The 23,877-nt window shown below is 40.5% G+C and overlaps 1 protein-coding gene across 2 annotated transcripts in view; it reads right to left on the bottom strand.

Moving 5' to 3' along the window:
* The window catches only part of SLC24A2 (solute carrier family 24 member 2), a 204,641-nt gene that overhangs the window by 71,195 nt on the left and 109,569 nt on the right, over positions 1 to 23,877 (bottom strand). For both annotated transcript variants that reach the window (XM_045020327.1, XM_045020328.1), the window contains 2 exons: positions 20,222 to 20,260; positions 18,858 to 18,966 (listed from right to left, as the gene is read on the bottom strand). In XM_045020327.1, the coding sequence (XP_044876262.1) occupies positions 18,858 to 18,966; positions 20,222 to 20,260 (148 nt within the window). The remainder of the gene's footprint in view (positions 1 to 18,857; positions 18,967 to 20,221; positions 20,261 to 23,877) is intronic.

Raw genomic sequence — 23,877 nt, 5'->3', positions numbered from 1 at the left:
GCTCTGTCACAGAGAGGACCCAGGCTGCTGGTTACTTTTGGCAGCAGGCAGCACAGCTGCCGACTTCCCCTCTGCCCGGTGGGTGCTTGACCCCCCCCATGCCCACCTCCCAACCTTGCCCCACCTCTTCCTGCCCCTGCACTGCCCTCACTCCACCCCTCCCCCAAAGTCCCCACCCCACCCCACCCTGCGTTTTCCCATCCCAGCCCTGCCCCCTTCCCACCTCCATTCCACCCCTTCCCCAAAGTCCCTGCCCTAGTCTGCCTTTTCCCACTCCAGCCCCACCCCTTCCCCCCCATTCTCCCCTTTCTCCAAGTCCCCATCCCTGCCCTGCCTCTTCTCCACCTCCTCTGCCAAGCACGCTCCATCCCTGCTTCTCCCGCTCCCTCCCAGAAAGTCCTAAGTGCCGCCAAACAGCTGTTAGGCAGGGGGGGGGAAGCTGGGAGGGAGGGGGAAGAGCGGTGTGCTTGGGGGTGGAGGGAGAAGGAGGCAAGGAGGGAGGAGTTTGGCTGCCAGTGGGTGCAGAGCATCCACTAATTTTTCCGCATGCTTGCTCCAGCCCCAGAGCACCCACAGAGTCAGCGCCTATGGCAGGCAGTGCTCCACTCCTACTCCCAACCCACCCACCATAGTGATGGAAAACTGTTATGCTGCCCTGGCAACAGCAATGAGGAATCACCCCAAAAGGTGAAGGAGGAGAAGCCATGTACCCTCAAGCCTGGGAGGATGGCAGCCACCACTTCAACCTATCAAGGAAGGGGAACAGCATACTTGGATATAGACTGGCTAACCTTGTGAAGAGGGCTTTAAATTAGGTTTGAAGGGGGCAGGTGACCAAAGCCCACAGGTAAGTAAAAAACATGGAGATCTGAGAAAAGGGTTGGAATTTGGGAGGAGTATGGGCTGTTGTAGCAGGGATAAAGGTGAGACAAGACAGAACTGGCGGGGAGGGATCAAATCAGTATCTTAGATGTCTGTATACTAATGCGAGAAGTATAGGGAATAAGCAGAAAGAACTCAAAATGCTAGTAAATAAACACAACTATGACATAGTTGGCATCACAGAGACTTGGTGAGATAATCTGCATGACTGGAATATTGGTGTAGAAGGGTACAGCTTGCTCAGGAAGGACAGCCAGGGAAAAAAGGGAGGAAGTGTTTGTTACCTTATACATTAAAAATGTATCTACTTGGACTGAGGTTGAGATGGAAATGGTAGGTGGAAATAGGACACAGGCTTGTTGAAAGTCTCTGGGTAAGGATAAAAGGGGTAAAAACAAGGGCGATGTCATGCTAGGGGTCTACTACAGACCACCTAACCAGGAGGAAGAGGTGGATGAGGCTTTTTTTAAGTAACTAACAAAATCATCTAAACCACAGGACTTGGTGCTAATGGGGGACATCAACTACCCAGACATATGTTGAGAAAACAACACAGCTGGCACAGATTATCCAACAAATTCTTGGAATGTATTTGAGACAATTTTTTATTTCAGAAGGTGGAGAAAGCTACTGGGGAGAGGCTGTTCTAGATTTGATTTTGACAAATAGGGAGGAACTGGTTGAGATTTTGAAAGGAGAGGCAGCTTTGGTAAAAGCGATTATGAAATGGTAGAGTTCATGATTTTAAGGAATGGTAGGAGGGAGAACAGCAAAATAAAGACTATGGATTTCAAGAAGGCAGACTTCAGCAAACTCAGGGAGTTGGCAGCTAAGATCTCATGGGAAGCAATTCTATATATTTCATTGTAGAATTGCACCTAAGACAGAAAGAACCATATAATTACTCAGTCAATAGTACAGTAATAATTTTGAATAACATAACTCATTGTTCATTTGTTCAATGCCATATTCCATGTAAAATGCACCCAGGCTCTGTGTTGACAGATTGAGTTTTGGATGCTCTGGTACTTTGCATAAGCTTTTATGGAATGAAAGGCTTGAGCCCAGAATTTGAAGGCCACATTTACCACTGTTATAATAGTGAAATGCTCACTGACACTGTACTCATTTATGCCAGCAGTGAGTTTGGCCCAAAGTATCCTGTAATGCTACATAAAATAAACTATTTTAAAAAGTCAATACTGTCAAACTTGCTATAAGGTAAATATTATTGACACTTACCCTTTTCAAGGAAAATGTCAGGCCAAACTCACAAAACTTCAGTATTTATTATTTTTCAAACAAAAAGAATACACAGTAGTTGTTTTAATAATTTGCTAAATTTTGCATTGTATACTTCCTATATATATTTCAGGGAATATTTAGGGTAAACAACAAACATAGAGCTAACCTTATTATTAAATTAACCTAAATCTAAAGCAATTAGAAAATTTTTGAAGAGTAACCACTGAAGGTTGCAGGGTTACCTTATCTTGAATATTTTAAAAATCAGAGAAGCTGAAAACCTCCATTGCTACACAGTGAAAGTGGCAATATATTTGACATTTCTGGTATCTAATTCTTTGGCTGTGTGGACATTAGGGTCTAGATGTGGTGGCAGTGGATATGTTTGTATGTGTGGGTAGAAATTCTGCCTGTGGTTTACAGCCTGTAGAATTGGATGGTTTGTCTCATATGTAACATGGGTATTTTATCTCTCTAATGTATACATTATCTGTTAGGGATACAATCAGATTTGTGAAAGCTCCTTTCAATATGGTAGGGAGTGCTGCTTTGTGTTCATCTGATTTTTTAAATCCTGTTGTCTGTGGATAATGTTAATTTGGAGCTCATTATCAATACCAGTTGGATAAAATATTTCATTCTATAACTAGCCAAGACTAAGGCCAAAAGACAACATCTCCTGTCTCAGTATACCCTATCTGCCTCAGAACCAAATTCTACAGAGGAGTCTTAGGCACTCAGATAGGGTGACCAGATGTTCCGATTTTATAGGGACAGTCCCAATTTTTGGGTCTTTTTCTTATATAGGCTCCCATTACCGCCCCACACCCTGTCCTGATTTTTCGCACTTGATATCTGGTCACCCTACACTCAGATCTCATGGTGATGAGTACAACATAAAAATGTAGCCTGAAAACACTTATGCATACACTTAACTTTACTCACAGGACTTCTTCAAAGGGACTACACCTATGAATAAAATAAAGCATGTACATAAGTGTTTGTAGGATTGGCATCATAGATAAATATACACAATTACAGATATAGATAAAGAACAATAGAAATGTAGGTTTGGAAGGGACTTCAAGAGGTCACCAACCATCTCTTTCCCCACCCCAGCACACTGAAGCAAGTATACCTAGCTCATCCCTGACCGATGTTTGTCTAACCTGTTCTTAAAAATCTCCAATGACAGGGATTTTGCAGCCTCCCTTGGTAACTTACTCCAGTACTTATCTATCCTAACAGTTGGAAAATTTTTCCTAATATCTAACCTAAATCTCCCTTGCTATAGATTAAAAAGATTACTTCTTGTCCTAACTTTAGTGGACATGGGGAACAATTGATCACCATCCTCCTTATAACAGCCCTTAGTATATTTGAAGACTATTATCAGTTGCTCCCTCAGTCTTCTTTTCTCCAGATTAAACATAATCAATTTTTTCAATCTTTTCTTATAGGTCAGGTTTTCTAAACTTTTTATCATTTTTGTTGCTTGTCTCTGGACTTTCTCTAATATGTCAACATCTTTCTTAAAGTTTGATGCCCAAAACTGGACACAGTACTGAAGCTGAGGCCTCACCAGTGCCAAGTAGAGTATGACAATGACCTCCCATGTCTTGTGTCTTGACACTCCTGTTAATACACCCTGAATGATATTAGCCTTTTTCACAAATGCATCACATTGTTGGCCTATTACCAATTTGTGATCCACTATAACCCCCAGATCCTTTTCACCAGTGCTACTGGCTAGTCAGTTATTCCCTGCTTTATCCTTGTGCTTGTGATATTTCTTTCCTAAGTGAAGTACTTTGCACTGATCCCTATTGAATTACATCTTGGTGATTTCAGACCAATTCTTCAATTTGCCAAGATCCCTTTGACTTCTAATCCTGTTCTGCAAAGTGCTGACAACCTGTCCCAGCCTGGTGTCATCTGCGGATTTTAAGCATATTCTCCACTCTGTTATCCAAGTCATTAATGAAAATACTGAATATACCAGACCCAGGACAGACCCCCTCCAGGACCCTACTAGATATGTCCTCCAAATTTGACAGCAAACCATTGATAGCTACTTTATAAGTACAATTTTCCAATCAGTTATGTACCCACTTTATACTAGATCACATTTCCTTAGTTTGCTTATGAGAATGTCATGTGGGACTGTGTCAAAAGCTTTATTAAAATCAAGATAAATCATTTCTACTGCTTCCCCCCTACCTAGTAGGCCAGTAACCCTGTCAAATGAGGAAATTAGGTTGATTTGGCATGATTTGTCCCAAGGATTGTCAGAGGTAATTTCAGCACATCAGGTGACAGTCCCAAGGGGATCTTTGTAACCAAACCCATCACATTGGCTATTACATATGACCCTAGTAGCCTCTAGGAACTTACAAACTGATTGCTTAACAACTTGTTTCAGTATCTTTCCAGGTATTGAATTTAGGCTGACTAGTCTATAATTCCTTGGGTATTTTTTGTTCCCTTTTTTAAAGATAGGTACTAAGTTTGCCCTTCTCCAGTTGTCTGGAACTTCACCCATACTCCATGAGTTCGCAAAGAGAACCACAGAAGGGTCAGAGATTGCTTCAGCTAGCTCCTAAAATATCCTAGGGTGAATTTTGTCAGGCCATGCTGACCTGAATACACCCAATTTATCTAAATATTCTTTAACCAATTCTTTCCTTATTTTGGCTTGTGTTCCTTTTCTCTTGTTATTATACTAATTGTGTTAAGCATCTGGTCACAATTAACTTTCTTAGTGAAGACTGAAGCAGAGTATATAATAAACACTTCAGCCTTCTTGGCTCTTCTTCCCCACTACGTAGTGCACCTACACTCTTCATCTTTCTCTTGCTCCTAATGAATTAATAGAATTTCCTCTTATTGCCTTCTATGTTCTTTGCTAGATTAAACTGATTTTGTGCCTTAGGGCTTGTCTATGCTACAGGTTATGTTGGTATAATTTATGTCACTCAGGGGTGTGAATACGCCACCACCCTGAGTGACATAAATTACATCAACTTAAGCGTCAGTGTGGACAGCACTATGATAAGCTCTCACTGATGTAGCTACTGCCTCTTGTGAAGGTGGTTTTATTATGCTGATGGGAGAGCGCTCTCCCATTGGCATAGAGCATCTTCATCAGATGTGTTACAGCGGTGCACTGCAACGCTATAACACATCTAGTGTAGACTAGCCCTTAGTCTTTTAGATTTTCTCCATATATGCTTGTGCTATTCTTTTGTACTCCTCTTTAGAATTTTTTCCACATTTCCATCTTTTGTAGGATTCCTTTTTGATTTTCAGGTAATTAAAGAACACCTGATGCAGCTATACTGACCTCTTAGTAATCTGCCTATCTTTCCTTTGCATCAGGATGGTTTGCTCTTGTGCCTTAAATACTGTCTCTGAGAAACAGCCAAGCTCTCCTAATTCCTTTTTCCCTCAGATTTTCTTCCATGGAACTTTACCTAACAGTTCTCAGAGTTTGTTAAAGTCTTCTTTTTTAAAGTCTATTGTCTTTATTCTGATGCTCTGACTCCTCCCTTTCCTTAGAATCACATCATCTATCATTTCACGATCACTTTCACCTAAGTTGCCTTCCTCTGTCAGATTTGCAACCAATTCTTCCCTGTTAGTTAGAAACAAGTCTAAAATGGCTGACCTTGGTTACTTTTTCCACACTCTGAAACAAGACGTTGTCCTCAACAGATTCAAAGAACTTTTTGGACAATTTGTGTTTTGCCGTATTACTTTTTCCAACAGATATCTGGATAGTTAAAGTCCCCCATTACTTGTCAGGTCTTGTGTTTTGGGTATTTCTGTTATTTGTTCTAGAAATGCTTCATCCATCTTATCCTCCTGATTTGGTGGTCTATATTAGATCCTCTACCATCATTTTGCCCATATTTTCCTCCCTTTTATCTTTACCCAGAGACTTTGAACTGGTCTGCCTCTCACCCCCTTTTAGACACCAAAACAAGTGTATGCATTCATGATGTACAATGCAGCACCTCCTTCCTATTTTCCCTGGCTGTCCTTCCTGAACAAGCTATACCTCCATACCCATATTCCAGTCATGAGATTTATCCCACCAAGTCTCTGTGATGCCAATTAAGTCATAATTTTCCTTGTGTACTAAGACTTGCAGTTCTTTCTATTTATTCCCCTTTTGTGTATAGACATCCTATGACCCTATTGTAATTTTCCATTTTCCCCAAAACTTCCAGCCCTCTGTCAAGGTCACCATTTTTTATACTTACCTGTGGACTTTTGTAACCTGCCCCCTTTGAACTTAGTTTAAAGCCCTCCTCACTAGGTTGGTGAGTTAGTGTCTGAAGGTGTTGTTCCCCTTTTTCATCAGGTGGACCTCCATCATTTCCCAGCAGTCCTCCTTGATAGAATGGCATCCCAGGCTCAAAGAAGCCAATGCCCTCCTGTCAACACCATCTATGCAGCCTTGCGTTCATCTCCATGTTGCATCTGTCTCTGCCTAGTTCCTACCCTCAACTGACAGAAAGGACAAAAAATACCACCTGCACCACTGACTGCTTCACCCTCATTCCCAGAGTCCTGTAGTCACTACTGATCTGCTCAGAGTAACACCTGGCAGTATCATTAACACAGATCTATCCTTAATTTTCCTTCCAGAAGAATCAACCTTTGAACCAAAATATTGAACTATGTGCACCACAACATTCTGAAATGGAAGGAAGAAAGCAGGTGGTGAAAGGAAAATGTAGAAAAGAAAATGGATACATGATGGGGAAAATGGTACCTGACTCAGCTAGTGAAGTTGAAATAAGTGTGCAGTTAATGGATCTCTAGTCCCTGAAACATTTGTGACTCTACTTCCTGGAGAACATAACATTTCTGAAAAATGTTCATCTCCAGATTCTGGGCCTCCCTGCTGATATTGAGAATTATGGCCCAAAGGCAAACATTTCACAAATAATTAATAAATACTCCTTAGAAAATGAAATGCAGTCTTATATTACAGACTGAAGAGATTTTTCATACAACAGGATATATCCACAACTCCAATATGTGGGAATCAGCAAGCAGCTGACTGCCCTTCACAATAAATAGCAAGTACCTGCCATTGGTAACTTATGCTTATTCTCCTGTGCCCCCTTGACTGTATGTGGCTTAAAGCTAGCCATGGAAAAAGAGAAGACCTAATATGCCTAAATACAAGAATGTTTATTTATTATCTTATCATTCTGGTCCACTCAAAGTCAAAGAGGTTCTCTGTACTGTCTTGGTGTTATTCAACTGTGCAAAAAGTCTGCCATAGAGAACTAACATAAGAGGTTCAGCATCACCTGTTTGCTGCAGAGCTGTGCAACATGGAAGGGCTGGAGGGTCAGTGACAACACAGATCTAACAGCGAAGCTACCTCATGTATATGGAAGGGGTTGAGAGACAGGGGTTGTAGGCACAGCAGTGGGCTATGGTAGCATTGACAGAGCTCTGCTGGTGCTCCCTGAGCTGTGGAAGGGAATTCCATTCCCCTGACCCTACAGATACGAGAGGTCTACTCTATGTTCATTTATAGCTCTTAGGCCTTGTCCTCACACAAAAGTACCATTTCAACTATACTGGAATGGGAGAAGAAAAAGCTATACCAGTGGAAGGCACCTTTATACTGGTGTAATTGCATCCAGACCAGGGATTATACCAGTATAACTATTTTTTTGAGTGAGGGAAGAAGGGGGAAATCACACCTCTAACCAAAATAGTTATACTGGTGTAAAATCTGTGTGTATACCAGGCCTTAGGCTCTGTGCTCTAAGGCGCCGATTCATCAAGTAACTTTAAGCACCTAAGTAGCCCCACTGGCTTGGGCCTTGCCTAACTTCTAACTTGACCTGCTAAAAATCAAGCTAAAGCTATTAAACTGTGTCTATATTGGTCTTAACTGGGATTTTCAATTGAGGTAAACTCTTTCAATTGAGCTAACTCAAAAGAATCTTTTCTTCTAGTCTAGACAAGGCTTAATGGAGTGGAGAATCAGGTTTATGTCAGTATAACTAAGATGAATATAGCTCTGTGACTGAGAAGACTGAGAATAAAGGCTAAGATCTATTGAGAGATCTGTAAAAAGCCTGGAATGTATTTTCTGAACAACTTTAAACAATTTAGTTTGATAATTTTGTTTTGATTGCATTGTCCTATAGTGAGAAGGTGGTAGGTTTGGCACATGAAATTTAAAGAGTTTTGCAAAAAGTCAGAGTCCTGAATGGAAATTTTTGTGTTTGTCAATATCCTACATTTTTTTTAAAGAAGTGTGTAACTGCATTTTGATTAACTGTATATTTGGAGGTGACTTTAAGGAAGCGGAGAACTATTTTTTATCTTTGCCACATTGTTTATGGATTGGTAATCAAGATTTGTGTATTCATAATAGTCAACTTCTCCTTGGTTATATTCTGAGGTGGATTTCCCAGCACAGCTCACTATATAGTTTTCCTATTTTGAGGATTTTTTCTCACTTAAATCCTTAATTATAAATTCTAATTTGTTTTTTTAAAATTTTTTAAATGCTTTATGGAGTCTTCTTTGCTTTTCATTTATGTCTCCTAAAAGAAGACAGAAGGTCAGATCGGGAGGAGTGATAGAAAAATTCATATCATGACAACAAAAGGGATTAGGTTCTCTCTCTCTTCCCAATCCCTTTTGCAGCCTCTGCTAGCCATTATTTCTTTTGAGGCAATTTAATTAGCTGATCAGAGATCTACCCCTAAACAAATGGTAATAGAGGCCACTTCAAAAGTTTTATTAGACACAATTCTAGCAGCTATTCTATCTAAATTTGAATCAAAGTTGGATTTGGTCTCATCAAAGATGTTAGATTTAGAACAAAGACCCACCACAGTTGAAAAAATGCTAAAGCTCTAGCAGAGAAGATTAACAGAGCACAGGTGCAAAATGAGAGTTCTAAACCTCTAGCAGGGATTTAATGAAAGATAATACTTTTGTACATTGAAAAATAGAGGTAATGAAAAAGTCTATATAATCTACTAATAAAAGGATATCAGGCATTCTGGAATTTAAAGGGGAAAGAGTTATTTTGAAAGAATTTCTTGTTTGTTCAATCTCACACCAAATTTGATCCCACTCCCCATCTTTTACATATTCCATAAACCTTGCAAGTCTTTCATAGTTTATTCATTGTCTGTTTCATCTGTCTCAGATGGCATAATCACAATGACTCTGATATTGCTGTATGACACAGAATATGTTATGACTACAGCATGCAGAAGAAAAGGGAACATTTTTTTTTAACAAAAAGATCTTTTTTTTCCCTTTCTGATATTTGCTGAAGTACTCAAAAACAGAGAAGAAAAGTATTGGTACAGAAGCCTAAATTCTTATTAGACTTTCAAGCTTCCATGATGTTTTTTGCAAAACTTAGACTTTTCTACTCTGTTTGTACAGCATCACCATATGGGGCACTGGTCCATGACTAAAACTTGAAGGTGCTATTGCAGTACAAATAATAAATAGTAATTGTAAAAGTACAGCTTTTCTTGCATTGATGATGCCAATGTCATCTCATTAACACATTTAAGTAGAAGTATTTAAGGATACTGAAGACAATAGGCTCATCCTCTTTTTCTTTTATCACACCTTCTACTTCTTGTGTCATGTCACAAAGTACAAACCCATTATTCCTGGATGCAGAGCTTGCAGATGTGATCCTGCTCAAATTGAAGTCAAAGGGAGCATCATCATTGTATTCAATAGAAACAGGATCAGACCCCAACATCCTGAAGAGATATCATCCATGTGGCTCCTGCTTTTATGCTAAATAAACCAAGGAATCAATGACACTTTTTGACATTCTATTTTATTTCATAAACACTTAAAAAAAAACAGAACAAAACTAAAGCCCTCAAATGCAAATTGATAAATCAACTCAAAATATTACTCAAAAACAAAAATCTCTGCACTATTCTAAAATATCATTTGCCTTGTACCAAATGCACATATCTTTGCAGAAAGTTCAAACTCTCCAGCTATCAAAATTAGATTTATTTCTGATATGTACCACAGGGAAAGCTGGAAATTCAATTTTCTATTATCTTTGGCTTTGAAATCCAAAGTAATGCTTTGAGATTCCCTGAGGAGAAGAGCTATTTAGCTTGTTTCTTTCTCTGCTTTATGATAGATATTAACAGGGCTATCTAAAATACCATCTGTAGCTAGCCAAACACATTTGCATTTAATTGCACACAATCCAAGATCTCTGTTTTTGCTATGTTGTTGCTCACCTTTTGGCTAAGCTAACAACAAACATCTTTCACATAGTCTTAAATGGGTTTTTTTTTTAAGTTTAAGGTGAACTGAAAAGGTTTTTTTTTTTTAAAGTGGCTGAAATTCTAAACCAGTAACATATTATTTCTAGAGGCAAAAATTTCCAATAATTCCCCATTAAAGAAAAATGTCTAGAATCTCATTCTCCTTTGCTTTCCTGAAAAGTCATGAAGTTTCTGTGTTTGGTCTAGAAAAACACTGAAAGTAGGGCATTTTGCTGCATTGGCTTCTTTGCTTTAGATGCTAGGGATCGCTCCAGATCTTTGCAAAGGAATGACAGAATCCTCAACTCAGTGAGATCTCTCCTTTGTCAATAAAGATCCCTGGGACAAGTTATAGGGATGCTTGTCTCAATGGGAGCAGGGGAAGGAAATATCTGCAAGGTTCACTCTGTGAATATTTCTCTTCAGCTCAGTTTTACATATATGTAGCCATTAATTCTCTTACTAATAAAATGCAGGCACCTTTGTGGTGAAAAAAAAAGCAAATATAATAAATCACAGCCTTTTCAGCATCAGTACATTATATAATAGGATATTTTGGAGGTGGAGTATAGAAGAAAACAGTAACCATCCAACTGGATAGATGCAAGATATAAATCTGTGAATTTGGGCAAGACACTGGGTGCAACTGTGCCCCAGGATTTTTTAGGCAGAGAGTCTCCTCTGTGTATGGGTCACACCTTTCTCACATGGCAACAGGGGAGTCAGCCATCTGTCTAGCAGAGTTCTTCCTACTGTCCAGACCCCAAGCAGAACACTTTGTTAGTCTGGGGATTCGTGAGTGTTAACAAATGGAAATGAGTGGGCGGCCAACAGCCCTGCAAAGATTCTTTGGGAAAATTAATATATCCTCAAGTTATATTAACTTTCTGGAGCCTCCACACCGTGACTGAAATCCCTCTTTGAGTGGAGCCCTTTGGACAGCCACCAGTAGGAGAAACCACAGCTGCATGGTTGCAATACAGCTACACCTCGACCTCGATATAACACGACCCTATATAACACAAATTCGGATATAACGCAGTAAAGCAGTGCTCTGTGGGGGGGGGGGGCGGGTCTGCGCACTCCGGTGGATCAAAGCAAGTGCGATATAACGCAGTTTCACCTATAACGTGGTAAGATTTTTTGGCTCCCGAGGAGAGCGTTATATCGAGGTAGAGGTGTATATTGCCAGGGAGTAGGAGGAAGAGCTGTCAGGACACAGAGCCCATAAGGGATGGGGCCTTGGCACAGATGGTCCTGCCTCTCACTGTATCTGTGAGACGGTGGACAGGTTCTACAGCCTGTTCTATGTAGGGGTTGGGAGGGTAGACCTGGCACCTCAACACAACAAGTAGGGAGAAATATTTGCAGGGTGAGCCTTGCAGCTATTTCCTTTCCCTGCTCCCATTGAGACAAGCATCCCTATAAATTTTAAAATGTGCCAGTGATCTTTATTGACAAAGGAGAGATCTCACAAAAAAGATGGTACCCTCAATAACATAATGCCCATTAGTGTCAGGCAAGGGCATTGCTTCCATACTCATTTAGAACGACTGTTTGCATCATCAACACTGCTTTCGACATCTTCCTGGGTTTTCCTAATCCAGAAAAGTGTCATTCCAGATAAGGCTAGAACCGTATAGAATCTGAGGTTTGACATTCATAAGAGAAAAATTCAGTAAAGGTCATTGATTCTCATGTTGTTTGCTTGTGATCAGCTGATGCACATTTTAATGGGGGTTCCTTTTTCCACGTGGAGCTGATTAGAAATAATAAATCATTTATATCCTTTAGAACATGTCTGGATCATTTAGGCTGCATTTGATGATGAACAATTCTGTATCATTTGCAGTTGGCCTGCCACCAAAATTACACTAAGTGCTTCTTTGTTTTTGTTGTGAGAGTCCTTGACAGAACAACAGTTTAAAAAGGTTGCCTTTTCCAATAAGAAAATAAAGATGTGGGGTAGGAATTTATATTCTTCATTAGCCTGACAAAGAGGGCTGAATCCTGATGGGCACTCAGGCCCCTTACTCCCTCAGAGTAACTACAGCCACCCTAAATGATCCTGGGAATGGTCAGGTGGGCACAGTATGGAGCAGCTTCTCACCCATGCAGCAGCCACTCATCCATTCAATGGGTGGGTCCCACTAAAGCAGAGATAAGCTTCACACCACCCTGACAAGCCTTCCACAGGTTTCAGCCCCCAAGTTTCCCCTGCAGATGTCCTACAGAAGCTACTGCAGCTTTGGAGTTGCAATAAACAGGAGCAGCCTATACAGGGAGACGAGGGCCTGAAGGAATGTGTGGTCCCCAAAATGTTATCTGGTAGAAGTGGTGGGAATGGTATTGGAGGAGTCTGTGGTTCTGGCCTCTGAACGCATTTGTTTGTTGGTTGATGGGCTGTTTCCTGCCATTCAGAACTGTCATTTGGTACTCAGGAAGAGGACACCACTTGGTCCTCTCACTGTCTGTCCAATTTAGACCCCCTGCTGTCAGTTAGCTGACGCTCAGGGATGCAGGGGGTGGCATTTTTTCACTGCAGTGTCACTTCCTGGCAACCCCCTAGCAATACATAGCATGGGGAGAAGAGAGTCTTGGATTCCACTACCAGGGATGGAGAGCAGCAGCTGCTGACAGCATGCTGGCTGTTGGTGAGGAGGGCCCCCCTCCCACCTCATGACTGCATGCAATATTGCTCTGTGGGTGTGAAGCCTGGGCAGGCTGCAGTGTTTTGGCAGGTCTCTGCAAATGCTGAGTGTGCATCAATCAGGATTTGTCCAACAGATCTTCAGATGGTTAAAATGATGACCATGGGTCTGATCCTGTGAGTTGCTGGATACCTCACATGTCCAACTCACAAGGTAGCTACAGTGGAATTAATTCAAGAAGGAGAGGTAAAAGAGCAAGGATTAGGAACACAAAAATAAATCATTCTGTCTGATCTTTTCTTTGGCTCATGGAGGTAATTTTCAAAGAAACAGTTTGAATGGTAGAGGTTATACTCTTGGGTGTTACTAAATGTAATGCCTGCACAGACTTTGTGATGTTAAAATAAATAAGGCAGGCAGGCTAGCTCTTACTGAAAGATCTGAAGGATCCACATTTATAACCTATAGAATGTAGTAGAGATGAAACCAGTAAGATTTATTGAAATCATTCAAAGCATGTTATGGGATTTAATAGAGGATGATATCCCTTCCACAGAATTTTAAAACCAATGTATAGAATTTAATAGAGAATTGTATCCTTGTTATAGAATTCTATAGGTTGATTTAAAAATTCTATAGAAACATAACATTCTCTTTTAAATCCTATTGGATTTTTTCATACAGTCTAGTGCTTTTTACCTCTTCTCTTCTATTTTTTTAAATTTGATGTTCAAAGAAGACCCCTGCTTCCCTGCGTTAAATTGGTGAAGGGTCAGAATTTAAAATACCTAAGGTTACTTTAGCCTGAGATCTGTATTTCTAAGTTCAAAGTGTGAAAGGTAAGATAGAGGCACAATGAAATGCCCTTTTGTATATTAAAAAAACCATGAAAGGTCTTTGCAGACAGAACCTGAAAAGAGATTTCGCAGGTTTTTATTTCCAAACATAAAAAACAAAATAACAAAAACAAAACAAGTCTCTTAGAATAATGACTAAGCCATAGTAGTATGGTGTCCAGAAGATTAAGACAATCAACCTGTGAAGCACTAGACACTACAATGATGGGCGCAACAGAAACCCCCCAAAATAGATAGATATGGTAGATGGCTTGACCTGTGTAATCACTGTGACCATTTAACAGCAGTATTTGAACAAGAAAGAAATTGTAGAGACTGCCGAGAAGCTAGCACAGAGGAGAAGAGGAAGGGTGGGATATTCACAGACCTATAAGTTGCTCCTAATAAAAATAAATTGAGGGATTTTCTGCAGCTTCCCAGCTGTAAGGCCCTGATCCAAAGTCCATTAAAATCAATAGGAATCTTTCCACTGACTTCAGTGGCCTTTGGATCAGGACCTAATTATACATGAGTCAGTACACTGAGTCTGATCCTGCAGCCCTTGTTGTCATGAGTAATATTGATAGAAGTAATTCATCTGACTTCACCAGGACTATCGAGTGAGAAAGGGTTGCAAGGTCAGCACTTAAGCAGTAATGAATTTGGCACAGGACATTTCCTGGAGATTAATGACTGGCTGGGAATAGTTGATGGTCTGAAGCACAGCCAATCATTAATCTTAATCCCCAGGAAATGTCCTGCTGCAAGGTCATTATTGCTATAATAAAATAAAAATGGAAAAAAACCCAATGCCACATTGATTTTGTTTTAGTGATGCAATTTCAATTGATATGCAGAGATCATTTCTAGCTAATGAAAGTCCTATACATTTGCCAGTCAGACTGGTTAAATTGATAGTAGTGAACATCTACACTATGGCCAAGATTTTCAAAAGCAGAAGCCTAAATTAGGCTTTTAAATCCATATGTGGAAACCTACCTGATTTTCAAAAGTGCAGAGCATGCAACAGCTCCCACAGACATGAGTAGCTGTCATTAATTATTATTAATATTTGTATCAAACCCACGTGTGTTAAGCAGTTTGCAAAACAAAGAGTCGGAAAAAATTCCTGCCCCAAAAGACCTTACAATCTAGAATTCAGACACGACACAACAAGCAAAGGTGAGAACAAACAGGAGGGAAATGGGGAGAGGAAGGACAGGATCACATCAACAGAATCATGTGGTCGTGACTAATAATTCATGTATATTTTGCGGTGAGTAAAAATTGCTTTTGTTATTTTTTTAACATAATTGCAATTTATTTCTTGTTTTCTTCCCATAAGAAATGAAGTTTTAAGTGTCTGAATAGGTAATAGTGGTGGCTTGACAAGTGAATTATTCAAGTGTGAATACTATTAACTATTTTCACTTAAGTACATTAGGTGCCAAGGCAAATATTAGGTCACATAGATCAAACTAACTTTTTTACTTAACAGACCAACTCTATGTGTGCATTCAGACCCATATCTGCTGACTTCTTTTCATTCTTGGTAGCCTTACAAAGCCATCAGGTCTGGGAGAATGAGCTAGATTATTTTCTGGCACATCCATTTTCTACACATTGCTTATTGAATTACAAGTGTAGAATTTTTATTACCGATGTTAATATATGAGCTAGAAAAAAAATTAAAAACATGACTTGATTTTCCAATCCCAGAGTGTCAATGTTGTAGAAGGTTTAGTAAAGATCTGTAGAACTCTCCATGTGTCTGCTTTACAAACCTCTTGGAATGCAGAAGATCTGAAGCCCTGAGACTGAAGTCTCTCTCTGAAGATGTTTGAACATAAACTTGGTAAGCCATAGCAACAGAATATGAAATCAGATAGTTATTTTCACATGCTTTTCCTAGACCAGCCTAACAGTCATTACTATATTTATGGGCAAATCAGGGTTAAAATCCTTGTCCTATTGAAGTCAATGGGAGTTTGATATTTGCACATGCAGATAGTCATAATGGTGCCTAACTAGTGATCTATACATTAAATTAGTGTGGTCTATCACAGTAATTACATATGCAAATGTAGGCATGCAGTTCACAGACATTTTTGCATGTGCAAGTAGGTTTCTACTTTTTGAAAATTTAGCCCAGTGCGTCTGTTAAATGAAACAAAAACGTGGCTAGACTTTCTAAGAAATCCAGTTAGAAGCCAAGAGATTGTTCAATTCCAATTTGTAAAGTAAAGTCATGCCAGGATGGACATGAAGGCACGGAAGAAAACATGGGAAAGGTGACAGAGATGATGGAACACTGAAGGAAGCTTCCTCGGATATAATTTAAGATGAATGCAATAACCACTAAGCAACGCTGTATTAAATAGTATTGACTAAATATTTATTTTACTAACATGGATTAACTACTATATACAGCAAAACATTACTGAGTTATTTGCTACAGTAATTACATGATCTGATTTCTAAAAGAGCCCAGCACCTACAGCTCCCAAATTAGAACATAGATTTAGAAAGCTCTCCTTCGGAGACTATTCTAATGAGATGATCCTAAGTTCCTCTTTGGTACATGTTATATGGAGCAAGACTTGCAATGGGGAAGAATCGTGGACAATGGTATATAGAGGAGTCAGTTAGGCCTGAGAAACATATGAAATATGTTAGGCTAGGCAAACAGGTTCTAGATAAATAAAAACTGGCTGATCATTAATCTTACTTCTGAATCTTTATTGAGGCCTGTATTGGGGTTCAGTTAAGATTAAGTTCATGTGATTCCCTCTTCCACCAGAACCTTCCAATTTTCCTTTGGTCTTCAGTCTCTCACTAAGGCCCCTCCCCTGTTGACTGACTCTCCCTAATCCGTTTTTCTGCAGCAATCCTCTACGTAAACTCTAGTAACTCCTACCTTTAAAAATGAGTTCAGGAATCCCATTTGTGTCTAGGCCCAAGTGCCTCCACTTTGAATTTCTGTATACTCTAGCACGTGATGTGATTGGAATAGTTAAACCGGAGTGTGCAGTAGCACAGATGGAGCTAGGGACCTACAAACTTTTCTTTAAGGATGGGAGAGAAAAATGGAGGGTTTTTTTGGGGAAAAAAAAAGCATTTACATGCTGTGCTGGTGATATATCAAGCTTCTGGATGATGGAAGGTCTGCCTCACCGGTAGGTGGAGATGGGAACTGAGTTGGGATTGGGAAAGGAGTTGCAACATTGAGAATATCTGTTTGCTTTGACATTAATAGATTCATATCTATCCTCTTGTATGGTTATTCAGATGAAGGATTTCAAGTGGGTTGCCCCAATATGTTTCCTAGTTTACTAGGTATGGTAATAGGACTAGGCACAGTTTGTGACTGACTCTATGCTACTTAAAGGGGCAGATTTTGGCAGTTGCATAATGCAGCAGCTATTAAATGGAGAAGTGCAGCCTCAATTGCATCAATAGAGAGAAACCACAGGGCTTCTGTAAGACCAAAAGCAGTGGAGGCTGCTTTCAGGTGGATATGTGTTTTGTGTTCTTAGTGTCCTTGTGATAATGGTATAATTCTAACAAAAATGATAGCCATATTTTTTTTTGGCAGATTAAAGCAACAAAGGGTTTGGATTTGTACTATAAACCTTTCTGAGTGCAGAATTAATGGTGTAGATAACAGAGGAGCTAAAAATATGACACTTTCATTTTGCATAATAAGTGTTAACTTGCTCGTCTGGAGAGTGAAATGGAAAGGGAGATTTACTGCTTTAAAGTGATGCAGAGCTGTGTTTATTTTGTTTGTTTTTTATTGTGTGAAAAATGCTTGCAATTTAAAAACATACCCAGTGAAATCTGATTTCTTGGTATGTACTATGAAGAGTAATTTAAATGTATTAGGGTGCTTCATATATTTTATAATCACTCAAGTTTGGAAGTGACCAGGGCTTTTGATATTCTTAGAGATTTAGGACCATTTGAGCCATTCACATCTTTTAGGAGGAATTATAACTTTGAAAAACACATGATTGCAGAAGACATACCTTATTGCAGCAGGGAAAAGTCATGTAATCGGAACACACACTTCACAAATAAATACCTGGGTTTGGATTTTTGGAAATCCACCTGAAGGGAGTGGTGGACAAGGTGATACTCAGATCAAACCAAACCAATATACAGTTATGTTTTCCATCTAGAGGATCACATAGTGAACACATTACTCAGCACTTTGATAATATCAGCAAAAGTGTGTGTGTGTGTCTGTGTGTGTGTGTGAGAGAGAGAGAGAGAGAGAAAGAGAGAAAGAGAGAGACAGAGAGAGGTGTGTGTGTGAGTGTGTGTGTGAGAGAAAGATGGGGTGGATGGGGTGGGGGGAGTGGGTTTCAGATCAATAATGGCTCTGAGTTGATTGTGGAGAATCACATTCTATCTGGTCTCAGTGAATATCCATCCAAAGCCAAGATTGCAATATCTCAATGTAGCCTGCATTCCATATTACAAGTTAGCTCCATGTTTAGCTTCCCTGTTATATACTGACATCAAAGCCAGGAAGAGAAAATTGACATCCCACACAAGTAGCAGTAAAAACATCTTTCTAATTTTTACATCCTTGCCCAACATGAACTCTGTTCAAGCCCAAACTAGACAGAGAGAGAGAGAGAGAGAGAGAGAATTAGTACTTACAGTGCATCCACCAGACAGTCATGATTATTACTGGTATCACAGTGAAAGCAATCCCTATATGTCACAATCCTTCATGGGACTGTATATTCTGTGGCATTAGAGTGCAAGCCCTCTCTCGGAGATTGCAAAAAACAAAAAAAACAAAAACGAGCAAACCAAAACCAAAGAGAAAGTACTTCAGGTACAAACAACATTTTTGTGAGTAAAGGGGAAAATCTTTTTTTGTTTTGTTTTATACATCAGAGAAAGAAAAAAAATTATTGGGATACCTTCGGCAAGTGGGTCGAGTGTGTGAATCATAAGCTGAAAGATGCTGTTTCTCATTAGACTGTTGTGGAGAGATGCAGAGCTCCCGCCTCGCTGGAGACGTGGCTTGGTCTGAATGAAAAAGGAAAAAGGAATTTAGCCTTTTCTTGAGAATGGATCCAGTAACACTATGAGCTGTATTCATCTCCCAGTGAAAACATTTCTGATTTCCACCGGTCAGATTTTGTACTAAGTAATGTCACGTATACACCCCCTTTCATCCCAAAGGATCCACTGGTCATTCATCAGTAGACTGGGACTCAGGAGATGTGGCTTCAATTCCTGGTTCTGCTACAGACTCCCCCGACTCGTTGGGCAAATCAACTGACCCCTTTAACTTTGTCCAGCCTAGGATTTAAGGGTGCGTTGTTAGAATGTGTAACTAATATGTTCTAAAAGTCTAGCATAGACAAGGCAGTGTAGACTTTATGTGCTAAATTTGTCAAGTTAAAACCTAGAGGGGATTCTTTTAGGGGGGAGAAAGAGCAGCTGACAGTCATGGCAATCTTTAGTTTCATTGTGGAACGATCTAGCTCTGTCCTGAAGTACACCAGCTTCTCATTTCAAATGCCTGCAGTCCATTACAGACCATTAGATATCATCAAAACGATGTAGAGAAAGGTAAAAAACCCACTCCATTTATACGATAGCAAGACAGGCCTTAGGTCAGTTATAGTAACAATGTGTGCCTCTGCCTATGGTTTTCCATCAGATGCTGTTGGCAAGGTTGGAAAACAAATAAAGGACTTTCAGAATGATGATAAATAATGTGCACACATGTGCATGCACAGACACACAAAATAACAGAGCTAAAATAAAAGATCTTTAATATATTTTAACAGGCTTATAAACACCTAGCAGAGACTATCTTTCCTGTGCCAATAATTATATAGTATAACAGCAGCTGCAGTTGTACAGCCACACGATTCTTAGAGAATACAGCCATTTTGTGGATGGCAATATTCACAAAACATTCCATTTGGTTGGATAATAAATAATAATCAGAGCCAACAATTTGTAAAACTAACAAGCCCCTGACAAACCAATTAAAAAAAAACAGCTGAAGGAAATATTCTGTTTTCAATGAAAGCATGTACAGGGCACATACATTAATTCTTGGTGCCAAATGAAAAATTATAGAAACTGAATACCAGAATTAACTTGTCACTTTAACACTGGAACTTAATTATTTTAAATTGTATAGCAGCACTGGGGGCGGGGGTGGGGAAGGATGATAAGTTTATTAAAATGCTGAAGTGTACCAAAGCAAAGTAAGATTTGTCTCAGAAACAAATGCCCGGACATAAAAATACAAACTGCTGCCTACCGTCAGTGTTTGGTCATCCTTGTCCCCAGCATTAGCTGGCTGCATGCATTGGAAAAAAAAAAAGAAATGTCACATGGCACATGCATACATTTTCAGAGAAGAACATCAAACAATTGAAGAGGTAGTTAAACAGCATGTACTTGTGTACTGAGTGACATATAGATTCTATGGGCTAGAATGTGATTTCACAGCTCTGGAACTATGTGATGTTAAAGACCTTAAATATTCTGTAGGTACTAGGTAATAGTGGATTCTTTTGAAAAGTTCAAGCTGAAATGCTCCTGAAACCTCTTATCTTTGCCTCTGATATGTCACTGAATTTCAGGGTCTCAGTTATAGCCAGCTGTCTAAATACTGAAGTCCTGATTTTTTATACAGTCTTTAGTGAGGCAAACTCACATTGGCTTTGATGGGAGTTTGCCTGAATGTTGAGTGTAGTAAACTCAGTAAGATAATGAAGGTTGGACCATTACTGATAATGATTCCAAATGATGATCTTGATATCTTAAAAAAAAAGATGTTATGAGTCATTATATAAGCTTATTTTTTTAAACACCCATCCTAATTGTCAGGATCAAACAGTTACGAGCCGACAACATGGCAGCAGAGTATTGTCCTCCCATGTACAAGACTCAGACTCTGGGGTGGATTTTGAAGATATTGCAAACTATAAAATAGATGATTTGTGTCCCACAGATATTCTTTCACTCTTCTGAGCACAATAATGGCAAGACAATGACATTCATAGGATGAAAAACTGGGGAAGACTTTGGGTTTCTCTGCAAACAAGTCGACGCAGCGATCCCTAACCAATGTTATATGCCTGGGTTGTTGTGATGAACAAAAGATGTATTAGTGATGGTAGCCTGGATGTTTTGTGACACCACAGAACTATGTTTCTATAAATATTTTTTGGAGGCTTGTGATCATTGACAATAAACAGAGTCATAATGTTTTCTTAAATCTGCTGAAGCCCACAGTACAGTGTTAATTCACCAGAAAATACACACAAAAGCACTAGTGAACTATGATTAATAAAACACTGCATACTCTACCTGTGTTACAGTCAACCTCATGCGATTATGCCCCTTCCCTCAAAAAGCAGTGTTGTAACCATTTCCTCCATACCAAGCTTTCTTTCTTTCTATCAAACAGCTCAACAAATGGTGCTATATTCTACAGCACAATCCCCAGGGGGAATTATCCAGTGCAATGAGCTCAGCTTTTTGACACACATCGAGATTAACTGTTAACACGCCTTCTCAGTTAGTGAATTTAACCTTGGGGGTTAAGTAGGAGAGAAATAATTATGAGCAAATACTGATACTGATTCAGTTCATTTTTGTTCTGCAGTGAGCAGAGGAAGAACAGGACTTAATTCTTTATGTCCAAAATGTCCCCAGCTGAGAACATCAATTTGAAGAAAAGATTATGTGAGAAAAGGCTATCTTCTGGTTTGTAATGGATTCCCCCCATCTCTCAAGCCAGGCTGACTCAGTGCAAACAACAACTGGGAAATAGCACCTGGGGAGAGAGCTTTTATTAGAACTTAAAAAAAAGAAAAGAAAAGAAAATTTCTGCCGTAAAAGGTCAACAAAACGTGCTCATTTATCTTTAGACAGTATTTTGATGAGTACTGTTTAATAATGGAGTGTACATATATGTATACATATATACATTCTATAAATATATATGTACACATATATTATTCACATATACTTTCAGGGGTTGTTATTGTATTATTCCTTCCCCACAAATCTGATCTGTGTTCATACTGGGGAAAATTCACTCCAAGGTGAAATTTTCACCTAAACAGGGACAAGGCTGCCCGGGGAGGGGCAAGTGGGGCAATTTGCCCCAGGCCCTGGGCCCTGCAGGGGCCCCCAAGAGAGTGCTCTGGCCCCGGCCCTGCTTCCGCCTTCTCCCACTCCCCGGCGCCTCAGCGTGCCGTGTACAGGAGCGCCCCTGGACAAAGCTAAAGCGGCGCGGCTCAGGCAGGGCCTGAGCTCCACCCCACTCGGAGCCGCATGGTAAGGGGGTGGGGCTGCGAGCTGCGCAGCCCCGCTGGAGTCACGCTGCTGCAGCGCTGTCCAGGGTCACTCCTGGACGCGGCGCGCCGAGGCTCCAGGAGAGGGGGGAGGCGGGGATAAACAGCATGGCAGGAGGTCGGGGGGGGGTTGGCTAAGAGGCAGGGAGTCCTGGGGACAGTCAGGGCACAGCGAGGAGGCAGAGGTTCTGGGGGGCGGTCAGGGAATGGGGGTTGGATCGTGGGCATTCTGGGGGCCTGTCAGGACTCAGCGGGGCGGGAAAGGGGTCGGGGCAGTCAGGGGACAGGGAACGGGGGGTTGGTGGGGGGTGGGGTCCCAGGGTGGTGGTTGGGGAGGGGGTCTTGAGGGGGCGGTGATGGGACAAGGAGCAGGATGGGTGGGGGATTCTGAGGGGGGGCAGTCGGAGGGCAGGAAGTGAGTGGGGGTTGGATAGGGGGCAGGGCCAGGCTGTTTGGGGAGGCACAGCCTTCCCTACCCTAAAGCTCATTCAGCAGTTTGAGGCTTGCAGACAGCTATTTAACACAAAGAGCCAAGCTGTTATCTTTTCCATGGGGGAGGGATCACATGAGAAGAGCAATATCCAGCAGCACCTACCCTCCTTCCCAACCTTACTAAGGGAGACCCCCCTCCCCTGCATTTCCCGAGGCTGCAGAGGGGTTAATTCAGTGGTTCTCAAACTTTTGTACTGGTGACCCCTTTCACATAGCAAATCTCTGAGTGTGACCCCCCCATTATAAATCAAAAACACTTTTTTATATATTTAACACTATTATAAATGCTGGAGGCAAAGCGGGGTTTGAGGTGGAAGCTGACAGCTCATGACCCCCAGTAATAACCTCATGACCCCCTGAGGGGTCCTGATGCCCAGTTTCAAAACCCCTGGGTTAATTTAATTTTAGCACCCTGTGTCCATTCACATGCATGTGCTATTTTGAGCATTTCAATTTTCACAACATAGGCTCATCCCAGATTCTGGAACAAGCTCAAATGCTCAGTTCATGAAGTATGTACATAAGCTATACTAAAGAAAAACCCACAGTAACCATCTCCAGTGTGTGAGGGACCCCGTGGAGCCAGTCTCTAGGAAACAGATACATTCATGGAGGTTAAGTCCATTAATGGCTATTAGCCAGGATGGGTAAGGAATGGTGTCCCTAGCTTCTGTTCGTCAGAGGGTGGAGATGGATGGCAGGAGAGAGATCACTTGATCATTACCTGTTAGGTTCACTCCCTCTGGGACACTTGGCATTAGCCACTGTCAGTAGACAGGATACTGGGCTGGATGGACCTTTGGTCTGACCCAGTATGGCCATTCTTATGTTCTTATGTTCTAAGCTAAATGAACCCAAAGTTATGGAGACAGATATGGAGTCAAGGAAGCCAGCAGAGTATCAGAAACCTGGAAAAATCTCTGACTGGATGGGCTCCGGCGTTTGGTCACAAGCTGAGGTGATTCAAAAGTTTTGGATTTTTTTTTAAGCAGAATTTTTTTTATTGTTTCTTTAAAGAAACAAAGCAAGCAGCAAATATTTGACCACACTTCTGAAACCCCAAACCATGTTCAGGTTTTGGCAGACTAATTTCAGCCTTTCAATTAAAAAAAAAACA

Source organism: Mauremys mutica, chromosome 6 (genome assembly GCF_020497125.1).
Source record: "Mauremys mutica isolate MM-2020 ecotype Southern chromosome 6, ASM2049712v1, whole genome shotgun sequence".
Classification (NCBI taxonomy): domain Eukaryota; kingdom Metazoa; phylum Chordata; order Testudines; family Geoemydidae; genus Mauremys; species Mauremys mutica.
Note: the sequence above shows the minus strand (reverse complement) of the source record. Positions and strands in the feature narration are given on the sequence as shown.